The sequence below is a fragment of the Equus quagga genome, chromosome 6, assembly GCF_021613505.1.
Source record: "Equus quagga isolate Etosha38 chromosome 6, UCLA_HA_Equagga_1.0, whole genome shotgun sequence".
NCBI classification, from domain to species: Eukaryota; Metazoa; Chordata; class Mammalia; order Perissodactyla; family Equidae; genus Equus; species Equus quagga.
The window spans coordinates 57960751-57973680 of record NC_060272.1 but is presented as its reverse complement, the minus strand read 5'-3'; the positions used below and the strand labels follow the sequence as shown (position 1 = coordinate 57973680).

Here is a 12930-nt window from a genome sequence, read left to right as displayed (position 1 = left end):
TACAGTGTTTTCATCAAAGTATCTGAATCTTATCAGACATAATTCTGATTTCTTAGTTTGGTATATAGAAATCTATGTGAACTGGACCCACTTCATCTAACCTTGCTGTGTGATGACTCGTCACTTTCCCATGAGAACCCTTAGGTATTCTAAATATTACTGACAATCACAAAGACCATACTGCTCATTTATAACTTCACTTCTTATGTTGATCACACTGTGGAATACCTTCTCTTACTAACAAGTTTAAATCATTTTCTTCTTTTGAAGTCTACCCTAAATCTTATGCAATCCACCTTTCTTGATTAATACAACCCACACATTGTTCTCATTAATTAATCCAATATTTAACACCTACCTAATGTGCCAACTGTACACATAATGCTGAGGATACAATTGCACCACACAAACCTTACTACCATCAAAGATCTCACAATTTATCTGGGCAAACAGTTATCCTAGAGAAGGGGAAGTGTTGCGTAGGTGTAAGTATGGGATACCGTGGGAGCATAGAGGAAGGCACTCTGACTGGGAGCAGAGGGAAAAGGGGCTTAGGGAAATCTTCCCAGTGAAGATACCTGTCTTCTCAATTCCACACTTCCCTATTTTTTGACTCATTTCCCATGATTTCTTTTTATTTTTCCTATTATATTAAGTTACTACTTTTCCAATAGACTCTCCTCTGCCTTCAAAAACTACACAGGTCTCCTCCATAATTAAATATGTTTCAAGCCCCATTCTTGCCCCAGTGCTTCCTCCCATCTAGAACTAGTGTAGTAAAATCACCAATAAAAAACATGAAAATTTGAAAAACATGGCATTAAATAGATCGGGAAAAGGACAGTTGTTTACAGTATGAGAGCTGAAACAAGAAGGCAGAGAGTTCAACTTCAACTGGGAACACGTGTGTTTTCACTGCCCTGCGCATGTCCATGAATGACAGAGATTACCATGTACACCCCTCTCCTGCTCATCCATCCAGCATGAAAGGAGTGACACAGAGCTCTATATACTGCTCTGAAAAGTTCTTCATGAGATATTGTGGCGTTAAAAAGACAAAGCACAGCACAATGTAATAATTGGGGAGTTACAAATAAATTTTAGCAGTTAGGTAAATTCAAACCTATGGAATCCACAAATAATAAGAATAGATTGTACTTGCAGCATTGAATTGGATGTTATTATCTTACAACAAACATTTGTAAATTACTACTAGTGAGTGTCTTTAACTATTGTGATTCTGAGCTATGCAGGCTGAGAAATTTCTGTGAAAAATAAAGTTAATAACGTATCTGATTAACACACATACCTGCACGGACTTTCTTCTTACATAAAGACAGCCTAGGGAGTGCTGGAGGTAAAGGTCTTCGAAGAAGTTGTGGGTGTTTTTGCATTTCAACTAACAATAAGCACTGTTTTTCACAGCTATTGGTTAAGTGAGAATTGAAAAGTTTTTGAATATGTTTTGAATTGTTGCTGAAAAATCATTAGAATCTAGATTACATCTTAATGAAAATCATCCTGTGCCAATACTATACTGAGTCCAAGTTGAATTCCTATAAAAGAACAAGAGGGTAAGAAAATAATTCCTTAAAACTTCTAGAAAGAATCTAGATAAAATTTAGGTTTATAATTAACAAGGAATTTTAAAATACGTATCCTACTACCAATCAGGATCGTTGTAAAATTTCCCATGTTAGCAAAAATTTCAATCTGCCGGTGCTATTTTAATTAGTAAATACTTATATTCCGGAACAGTAGAAACGGCATTCATTTTTCTATCTCCAAAATGGTATCACTTTATAAATTTGGAAGGAATTTTTGATCAAAAAGATACGGAAGTCCCTCCGTGATAGCCTCTGAAGACTCACAATAGATAACTATTGACAAATAAGTTGTATTCTTTCTGTAATAATGACTTATTTTAATTTTCAACCACTATAATCGAGCCATAACCATTTAATCCAAAAATAAGATGGTCTTCAATACAATGAGATTTTCCAGGATAGCTGTCTCAATTAGTACTGTTTAGAAATGATGCGAGAAGATAGACCCAAAATACGTGCGCTTACTTCTCAGGGCAACGTCAGTGCTCGGCACATCACTATTCTGTTGGCATTCTAGAAGAGAACGCTTTGGAGCTGCACGAATGGATCGTTTTATCCTCAAAAGATAACTGCACACAAGCGCTCAAGGTGTGCTCCCTGGTAGTACTTGATGTAGTTTTCCCTCCGTATTATCGGAAGAGATGCTTGGGAACGTTGGACTCCTAAGCTAGCCTTTAGGGCAATCAGCTGCTTTTCAAAACAACTAGTTTTCCTCTTTTATCTCCTTTTCCTCGCAATTTAAGCAGCAAGGTAGAGGTCAAGAGATGTCGCAGGTCTTCCTGATAGACGTGTTTCGAAAAAAGGAAAACACCCAGGCCACTCCCCCCCTCACCCCATCCCCACCCCGACCCCGATCCCCAACCTCCCGGCAAGTTGCAGCCAGAGGCCAAGGAGATGGGCCCTAGCAACCAGAAGCCAACAAACCCGCCCCGCCCGCGGGACGCGCAGGCGCCGAATTGGGGGGCGGGGCCGGTCGGTGCGCGCATGGGCGGAGCCCCGCGGAGCCAGCCCCGCCCCACGGCGCGGCGCGCTCAGTAGCCGCTCACCTTTCCCAGGCTGCGTGCGGGTCTGGCCGGGAGGCTGCGGGCGGTGGGGACTGGTGGAGAAGTCCGGTCTTGTGCAGCTGCTGTACGGAACCCCGTGGTGACAATCGTTATTACTGTTTTTATTCTTAATGACCACTATTATTTATTTACTTTTCCCGATTACTCCAGGCTTAACTCAAGTATCTGGGATCTGGGCTGGCGTTCTTTAAAGCTGCACTTGGGCGCAGCCGGGTCCCGTTTCTAATTTGGCGGTGCCCCCGAAAAGCGAGCGTTCTGATTTCTTTCTCTTCCTTTAATGCAACCTGTTTTGTCCTTCTGATCCTTTAAAGTTCCTAGATGAGGAGGAATTGTGCGGAATAGGGGCATTAGGGGTCCAACAAGGCTTTAAAAGAAACCCATTTCTTACTGTCATAGTCATTTGTTCTGGTTGTCGTATTGTGACTTGTCTCCTCTGTCATGGTGTTGATGAATCTGTACGTACAGTGATCAATATCGTGTGTGTTTGCATGTATGTGCATGTTTCTTTGGAGATTTGAGAGAGCGCGCTCGAGAACTCATTAGGTAGATGTGTAAGTCTCAACTCAGAAAGTAAAATAGATGGAGCTTCCTTCCAGTATTTCCCTTTTTTTGTTTTTTTTAATTGCAAATGTGGGAACGTTAGTGTTGGAAGATGAGAGACTTTTGTATAAATCTTTCTAGTTTTGGGGATCTTTCAAAATTTACTCCCTGTCTTCCTTTTTCTCCTTAGGAGCAAGCATATATTTTAAATCGGTCAATGAAAAAAATGGAAAAGTAAAAAAGTATTCCATCAGACTGTGGGAAATATTATGCACTTCGTTTTCCTTTAGAGTATTAGCATATGGTTTCTTTTCCTTGTGAGATTACTGTGTCCCAATTAAACTGTCATCCCAGACCATGAATTTATTCCACTTTTGCCTGTGTCTAATTCACAGATTGATTAGTTTCTCAGAAAGACAAAGTTGCTAACAACAGGCAGATCTGATTGCTAGGTTTTGTCTCAAGTAATATTTGTTGTGCATATTTTCTAAGTGTGAAAAATGTTTTTAGTTTTAAGCATTAAAAAAATGTGTCTGTTCCGATATATAAATTGCCAGGTTCCTATGCTCTTAAAAGTTGTTTGAACCATGAGTACTGGGATTCAGTTTTACTGACCAATGCATGGCCTTTAAAATTTATGCTTAGTATTGCATAGCCAAAATCAAGGCAGTGCACTTATCAGTAGTTTTTTAAAAAATGCTTTGTCACACATGGAATTAGGCATCAGGCTTCATTGCCTGTAGATTTCTTCTAGCAAGTACCAAGCAGAACCTAGGGCAGTTTAGTAGGTCACCTCCTTAGGTGTGAATATTTTGTCTTCTACTGCTTACTACTTACATTACTTAGCACCAAACATTTAGGCAGATGAGACAGTTATTATGAAAATTAAATCCATGGCTTGGTGTGTTTTATATGTATATATCAGTTTATTCTAACATCTTACATGCTTCATCTATGGTAATGATGTACAAATGCAGGCTAGATTTAGAAAGCACAAATCTCGTGCAGTTTGGATTATTTTGTTATTCTTATTTATTTTATTAATTTTTGAAAATATTACTACCTCAATTTCCTTTTGTAAAAATAATCAAGTCTCTTTAAGTAATAGAGTTCTCTCTTTGATTTTTAAGGGTCCACTTTACCTGAAGTACGGGACAGTCGGCCTATCTGTCTGTCCCCTTAGCTTTGCAGTTTGGCAGAACCATGTGATAAAGCTTGTCAAACTGAACCACACCACTTTGGCTCTGTTAGCAGACTGTGTTAAGGAGGCCAGGGTAATGGCGAGCGCCAAGGCTAAATACATCCTGTGTTTTTGTTTTTATTTTTGTGTTGCTAAAATGAGATAAAAGCCTTATGCTCCACAGGTAATGCTATTGATTTTCCTAATGAGTGGGGAATTTTTGGGGAATCTCAGATTTACTGTTGGTGAAAGGACACAGCTCTGCTGGAAAGGGGTCAGAATTATTGCTTGAAATCTTCACTATTTTCCATTTACCTCCCTCCTCTTGTTTGTTTGTTTTCCTTTTAAATAGGACAGAGGTTTACTAAACAGTTTGGTCAATGTAGATTTCATCTAACATTTTACCTTATGGAAATAACTGGAGTAATTTGTATTTTTATGCTCATATTAGTTTTTAGAAGTTCTTTTGAAAAAACGAATAGTTGTTGTTGCGTGCATGTTGGGTAAACCATTGGGTCCCCTGGGTAACCCTGTGCACTAAAATGCTTTTGAAAAGAGCTATTTTCCTGGTTGGAATTTACCTGACTGTTGAATTATATATCCTGGGAAATGTCTTTACTCCTCAGCAGTCACAGTGGCTTAAATGTACACATTTATTTCCTGTGCTTTCATGCTGCTGCATAGGTCTCTGTTCTTAAATGTTAGTAAAGGTAGTTTGAAGAAGCTGCTTTTCTTTTTACCTCTCATGTCTCACTACAAAGACAAAAACTTCATTTCTGTTCTTAATTATTTGGGGCCAGTTATTTAGTTATTTTTGTCTTTCAGAGTGATACTTATTTCCTTTCCTTTGTTTGAACTAGAGATTGGTCCTGGGATTCTTTTCAAAAAGATCATTGCTAATAAGGAAATGTCATACAACCTGCATCATAAAATTAAAAGAAAATTCCCAAACATATTGAAAGGACAATGCCTATCTGTTTTTAAAAGCGTACTCATGAATTCAGTCATTCATTCCAGAATTATTTATTGGAAACCTACCAGACATAAGGTACTTGGCTAGGTGCTAAACTTTAAACCTTATTAAAACAAGTTATAATGATTTGTTTGAGGCTTTGTAATCTTAGAGATTGAAATTAAATTTTAAATCATTTTCGAAGGCTTTACTTAGCTATAATTGTAGCTACTTGAGGTTTTAAAAATTTTAACTTTTTTTATTACATTGCTTGGGTAGTATAGTATTATTTATTTGCACAGCCCCAAATAATCAGAAACAATTTTGCATTTCCTTAGCTTCAGTGATGGTTTTGGACTGTTTGTCTGCACCCAGGTGATATTAGATATCTGTATATGTTGTGTGATTGTGTCCTCACCAAAAAAAAGTAAATAATAGTTGTTTCCTTTATGTTAGGTTGACTAAACAATATTGCCATTCGTGCTGTGAATGATGAAATGTCAACGTTGGTTGCTTACCAGATGCAAGACAATATTCCAAGTGTTGGCTTTATGTTTTGTGCTACTCCACAATTATCACGTTAATTGAAAATTCTAATATCTGCGTCAGATTGCAAAGGCAGCATAGCATAGCTCTGCTTGGCTGGGTTCAGATCCCTGGCTGCCACTTGTTAGCTCTGTGCCCTTTGACCTCTCTAAGCCCCTGTGGTTTTCCCACCTGTAAAATTGGGGTAAAATGGTACGTAACTCAGGTTGTTGTGGGGATTTAAAGAGAGAATCTGTGTCAAGGACTTAGTTTTGTGCCTGGTACAGATGAGTCCTCATTAGGTGCTAGTTGTTAGAAAACAAACTTCCTATCTGCTTTGTCCTTGTTTTATGTGATGATAGCTGATGTTGACCAAAGTATTTGGAGGGCTGGAGGGTGCATTTGGGGCATTTATCCATAAACTATCACACTTAGTTTGCTAACGTCTCCAGTGTGTTGGAGAACCTAGTCTGCAGCTCTCAGATTGTGAAACAAATGCTGAGTTCTGGGCAGGTCCCTACATTCTGTCAGTGGTCCTTATAGCCCTCTGGACTGCAGAGGAACTGTGGGACAGCTCGTGCCCGGAAGAGTCCAAGTATAGGGATGTAAGTAAGGAGGCCTTGACTTGTCCCTCACATGAGTTGAGTCTGCGAGCTGCTGTCAGCATTGGTTGAGCTGGAGAATCCCTGATGGAATTTTAACCAATGACCCAAGGATGAAAGCTGCCTTGTTCTCAGCATCCTCCAGGCCACCTGGTGAGCCTAACAAAGGTGGAAAAGGCAAAAGGGCTGCCATGTGACTCTGCTTTGAATGGCTAGAGGGAAAGGTGCTCCAAAAGCACATCATCTTTCTTAATTCTTTTCTAAATGAGTACACTAGACTTTGGGAGATTAACCTGCTGAGCCCTTGGGGCCAGCTGTAAGTTTAGGAACATTTGCCATGCCCAGAAGGTGTATGAGCTGCATGCCCTCTGTTCAGTCCTCAAAAGAGACCTGTAGCCTTCAGAACTGTAGGTGAGCAGGAATGCTCCATAATGATTTACTCTTCATTCTAAGGCAAATAGCAATATATGACCTTAAATAGTAAATACAATGGATCTGCTCTTAAAACCTATCATTCTCTTTTATGCTGACAGTCCTGATTGCTATATGTTTTATTCTCCAGTGTAGTGAGGCTAAAATTGTGAGTGGGGCTTGAGGGCAGGGAGGAGCATGGATTGCCTGGATGTGTAATGGTGTGTTATATTCTCCATGTTGATGAAGAACTTGCATTTCTTGTACAACTGGACAAGTAGAACCGTAACTTGTGTTTCAGTATCACACAGTGACTTTAGCATGCTTTTGATAGTCCTTCAAGACTGACAACAATCTCAATCCCCTACCCTTAGGTTTTGATGTCAGAGATTTTGTCAGGGTTGAGGTTAATAAGTTCCAGGACATTGCTTCTCTCCTCACCCTGTCCCATGTAGTCAGCTGCCTTGGTGGTATGGAGACAGTTCCTTCACTTCCTCTGCCAGTTATTCCAGGTGAAGTAATACCCTCCAATGGAAGAGGATATGGTGTCCAGCTCTATTCAGGAGCCATGGGGAAGACAGATTATGGGGTTCTGCTCTTTCCTCCACTGCAATTCCAAGCAGAGCAGCTACACTTTTTTCTGTGTGACATATTAATATGGCTCTGCTTAATTAAGACTTTCTTTAAAGACAAGGTTCTGTAACTACAAGAGATTTGCATGCAAACCACCAAACAAGATGAGACTTAAGTTTGTGCTCCTGCTTCTCTTGGATGATGTCTTGCTCCCCGTCATGGAAACTTTGCATGCCGTTGCCCGTGGGGTGCCTTCCTTGTCCTTGACCCAGGAACCCCACACACCCCATCACTTCCCAACCCACCCAGAATCAGGCCCATTAGGAGATACCTCTAGTTACCACTTCTTTCAGCAGGAGCTAAGGAAACCAGAACATTCCCTTCTTCCCCACCCCCTACTTTCCCAACCCAGACTCACAGCATTAAAAAGGATTGTTTCCAGAAGATTTGCGACTTGGTGTATCACTTTACCCAGGTGACCCTCCTTGGGAGAATAAAAACATTTCATCCTGCACACTCACTCTGTGGTTATTCTCAGTACATAATCGCGAGACATTTGATGTCCGCAGTGAAGGTAAAAGGGAGATGGCCTTGATAGGGTCAGTGTGGCGCTAAAGTGAAAGACCACAGTGACTGAAAGTGGAACTTTGAGTACAGCAAATCCGACTTGCCACCGTTTGCTTAGAAGAAGTTATTTGGTTAGGAACTGGAAGGGCCAGTTCTGCTAATCTTATACTGTGAGCTGTAAGATGAGCTGTGATGAGTTAGAGCAGCTGTGATTTTTAGACCCACACCTGAGGGCTAGACTTGGCCCAGAGGGTTTCTTAATAGATGTATTTCACGTATTTATACTTATTTTCAAGTGGTAAAAGTCATTGAGAAAGAGAAGTGTTTTCTGTAAGGGGTAGGAGTGTTAGAGCATCAAATGCTTCAAAAACTTCTTACTGCAGTGGAGGCGTGCGTTTTAAGAGGTCAAAATTTTCCATCTGAGGTTATTGACATGTTCTGGCCGGAGGAAAGAGGAACCACAGAGGGAAAGGGCTCTGGCTGAAATGGAAGCGAGGACTTTATTTCCTGCTTGACCTTTAGGCCCGCCCAAATGACCTCTGCCCTTTAGAAACATCCTTGGGAAGATTGACAGGCGCCTTTCTTCCAGGCACCTCATGGTACCTCTCTGAAGTGGAAAAGACAGACTTTTGATGGGTTTGGGGAAGCACAGGGAGTGGGTACCTGGGAGGTCACAGAGCCCCAATCAGAGATAAAGTCAAGATCCTGTCTCCTGGAACAGAAAACTGCCCTTGACAGTGGTTTTGTACTGTTTGTTTTTAAACAATGGGTGTATTTCTGGAATGCGTGATCATGAAATTTACATAGAGTTATCATTACTGAGTGACTCTGGGATAGCTCCATCCTAAATCTCCAAAGGAGAATGCAAGAGAATTCTTGGGATTATTGTCATCTGTGCTATTAATCTAAAAAGTTTCTAAAACAGAACTGCGACTGAGGGGGCTGTGTAGCCTCAGCTGGCTAACCTCTGTGAACCTCAGTTTCCTCACTTTGAAGGCTCTTTCCGTATCCATACTTTATGGTTAATACTAATTTCCATTCATGAACTATTACTGGTCAATTACCCATATGTTGATATTTTCTACGTATACCAGTCTTGGAGTAAAAATGCCTGTAAATCTATTTGATTTTCAAGTACTAGACTGGGTAATTTTATTTGCCATTAAATAATATTCATTAAGCTTGGTGGATGGAAGCACTCAAGTTTGATATTTCTGTGATTTAATGAACGAAACCATGTGTATGCTTCATGGATCTTGATCAACTCCTCCTCCAAACATTGTATTGTTAATTGTTTTAATTACAAAGTAATTAAGGCTTGTTGGGGAAAAAAATAATACAGAAGTGTAGAAGGTAAATGTCTTCTCTATCTTCTCCCCAATCCCAAAGGTTTTGGTGTGTGTATTTTATATATATACACACAATTTTTAAACTATATATAATTTTATATATAATATTTGTTATATGTAATATGTAATAGAATCATATAAATAATTTTTGTGTAAAGTGATTACATTACTTATATTATCTGGTGACAGTCTTTTTCGCTGGACATTTTATCTCAGACATCCTCTGGAGTCGTATTTATAGACCCACCCTAGTCTTTCCAATCCCAGCGTTTGATTTTACAGGTTCAGAGTCTTGCTTTTTCAGTCTGTCCAGGTATTGTTAAAAAACAATGAACAAGGGGTCGTGAAATTAGTACGTTTCTTGTAGAAAAATCAATTATACAGATAAACAAAAAGAAGAAAAATTTCCTGTAATCCTTTCATATAGAGATAACTATTGTTAGTATTTTGATATAATGTATATAGTTAAAAGAATTTTATATATACAAATATACACATGTACACATATGTATGTATTTTAATTTGAAAATATTCTGTTCCATTGCTATTTTATAACATTATTCTTCCTCTCAAATATATGAGAATTTTTTTCCATGTGGTATAAGTATTTTAAAGCTGTTTGATAAAATATTCGTTATTTATCTTTGAGAAATCCTGATTTAAGCTCCCACCAGCTGTGTGAAGAGTGTTTATTTCCCTTCATTCTAACTGATCCTGTGAATTAATCAGTTTTTTTAATCTTTGGTACTCTGTTAGGTAGAAAATAGCATCTTATTTTAGTTAGTGTTTGATTATTAATGAACTTAAATATCTTTTCCTCTATTAATTACTGAAGGTATTCTATTATAAATGGCTTATTTTAGTCTCTTGCCTATTTTTACATTGTAGTGTTTGTCGTTCCCCTAGTGACTTTTGAGGGATCTTTGTATATTATGGGTACCTAATATACCCAGTTTGTCTACTTAGGCTATTTCAGGTGAGTTATAACGTGGTTAAATATTTGGGCCCTAAAGCCAAACAGACATGGTTTGAGAACTGACCCCACCCTTTACTAGTTATCTGACTGGTAAAGTTCCTCAACCTTTTAAGTCTTAATGTCCACATCTGTAAAACCGGGACAATAATGGCGCCTACCCTATATAGAGTTGTTGTAAAAATTAAATGGATGTGTCCTCAAAGTGCTTTAACACAGTGCCTGGAATATTGAAAATGCTTAATAAATGTCAGCTATTTTTTTCTCAATGATAATTGAGAACGCAGTAGTATAAAAGATACGCCATACTCATTAGTATAATTACATATAACAGTGACTTTCTTTGTTGCTAAATTATACTAAAATGGAACTTGTGCCCTTCTAAAAATAATATATATATCATATGAACAGTCATAAAGTAATTTCACATGTGAACCTGTATAGTTTGTTTAGTTGGTTAGAAATCGATGCTGGGACTTACAGTTTAAGTGGCTACCAGTGTCGTGTGGACAGCCTCCTACCCACCCCAAATGCACAGAAATGCCAGATAACATATGTAGCTGAGATGTACAGAAAGGGAAATCCCAGGTGCTGGAAACAGAAAGAACTTGATGGCACTCACGTAAGCTCAAGATGAAGCCATGGTAGTCCGCAGGAGTACCCAGTTTGGACACGGGCTTTTAGGGGCTGGGCCCTGGGACTGTGCCCCCTACATAGTAACTGGAGTTGAGCTCTCTAGTCCGCAGCAGGCAGAGAACTGAGTCAAAACACCCTACAGAAAGTGGAGAGCCTCAAAACTGAGACCCTTGCTCTGAAACTAGAATACCCAGACCCTGGCCAGCAAAGTGTCAAGGAAGTTGACCATAAGGCTGGCAAGCAATACGTTAATATTGGACAAAGTGGGCTCTCATAGACTAAGTTTTTAAGGATACAAAGAAAGGATTCATCAAAATGATGTGCCAACATGAGACTGCGCCTAACAGCATAACCTCTGAATACATGAAACACAAATTGACAAAATTACGATGAGATATTATTGATAAATCCACTTCTAAAATGGGGATTTTTAAAAACACACCTCTCTCAGAAACTAAGAGATGGAGCAAGCAGAAAGTTACTAAGGATATGGAAGATTTGAATAACCCAATCAAGCTTAATCCAGGGGCCCGCCCTGTGGCCGAGTGGTTAAGTTCCTGCCCTCCACTTTGGTGGCTCAGGGTTTCGCCAGTTCAGCGGATCTTGGGCACAGACATGGTACTGCTCACTAAGCCATGCTGAGGCAGCATCCCACATGACTCAATTAGAAGGACCCATAACTAAAAATGTACAACTGTGTACCAGGGGTGCTTTGGGGAGAAAAAGGAAAAATAAAATCTTAAAAAAAAAAAGCTTGATCTGATAGAAATATGTAGATACCTATATCCAATAAAGAACATATATTTTCTTCAGTACACAAGAAATATTTACCAAGATTGATCTGTACTTGGCTGTAAAGAAAATCTCAAGAAATTCTAAACAGATATCCTAGTCCATTCTGGCTGCTATAACAAAAATACCGTAGACTGTGTGCCTAATAAACATTTATTTCTCATAGTTCTGGAAGCTGAGAAGTCTTAAGATCAAGGCAGCGTCAGATACAGTGTCTGGTGAAGGCTTGTTTCCTGTTTCATATATGGCTATCTTCTTGCTGTGTCCTCACATGGCAGAAGAGGCAAGGGAGCTCTGTGGGGTCTCTTTTATAAGGGCACTAATCCCATTCCTGCGGGCTCCACCCTCTTGACCCAATCACTTCCGAAAGGCCCACCTCCTAATGCCATCATATTGGGTATTAGGTTTCAACATATCAATTTTAAGAGGACGCAAACATTCAGTTTATGGAAGCAGGTATCCTCGTTTGATTAGAGAAGAAGTTGCATGGGTAAGGCTGCAAACATAAGTTTGGGAGAAACTTAAATGCCAGGATTTTGACAAGCAGTAGAGAGCCACTGAATGGTTTGGAGCTGGGAACCTGTAGGCTCTGCATTAAAAGATGACTCTGGAATTGAGGCCAAGTTACTCCCTGAGTTTTCAAGGGCTAATGAGGAAAGAACCAGCTCCAAATAAATCATGAGTTTTTGCAAAGTGAAGGCCAACTAGTGTCACAAGGCTGCAGTAGTTCAAAGAAAGTAAAGTGGAAAAATTAAGCTTTTGCAGTATATTTCCCACCTCACCTTAGACCTCTATTTCTTTGAAAGTATATAGCTGAAGCCACAGGGTAATTTAAGATCATATTATAAGAAAAATGTTTAATTAGGCACATCTACTATATAATAAGTTCAGAATATTTAATCATATTTTCAATTTCATTTGGGAAAAGCTTTGACTTTCCATGGAGTCCCTGGAATGTTTTCATTAGATATTTGATGCATCTTCTATTTTCTCCTACACCTGTAGCACATACCAGGTGTTTAGGTTTTGGACCAGATATTGGTCCAATAAATATTTGTTAGATAGATAAATGAAAATCTAGAACCTCTTTTCTACTTGTGAACAAGTTAGATTTCAGAAAGCTATTGTCAAGTACGATTGTGTAGAAATCAAAAATGAA

The 12930-nt window shown here is 39.1% G+C and overlaps 2 protein-coding genes across 2 annotated transcripts in view; one reads left to right on the top strand and one right to left on the bottom strand.

The window, feature by feature from the left end:
- The window catches only part of LRRC63 (leucine rich repeat containing 63), a 66312-nt gene extending 61798 nt beyond the window's left edge, over positions 1 to 4514 (bottom strand). The window contains exons 1-3 of the mRNA XM_046663860.1: positions 4354 to 4514; positions 2440 to 2733; positions 1310 to 1425 (exon numbers count right to left, since the gene is read on the bottom strand). Of these exons, the coding sequence (XP_046519816.1) occupies positions 1310 to 1425; positions 2440 to 2733; positions 4354 to 4514 (571 nt within the window). The remainder of the gene's footprint in view (positions 1 to 1309; positions 1426 to 2439; positions 2734 to 4353) is intronic.
- The window catches only part of LCP1 (lymphocyte cytosolic protein 1), a 78407-nt gene continuing 68104 nt past the window's right edge, over positions 2628 to 12930 (top strand). Inside the window, exon 1 of the mRNA XM_046664438.1 lies at positions 2628 to 2735. The gene's annotated coding sequence lies outside the window, so the exon portion shown is untranslated. The remainder of the gene's footprint in view (positions 2736 to 12930) is intronic.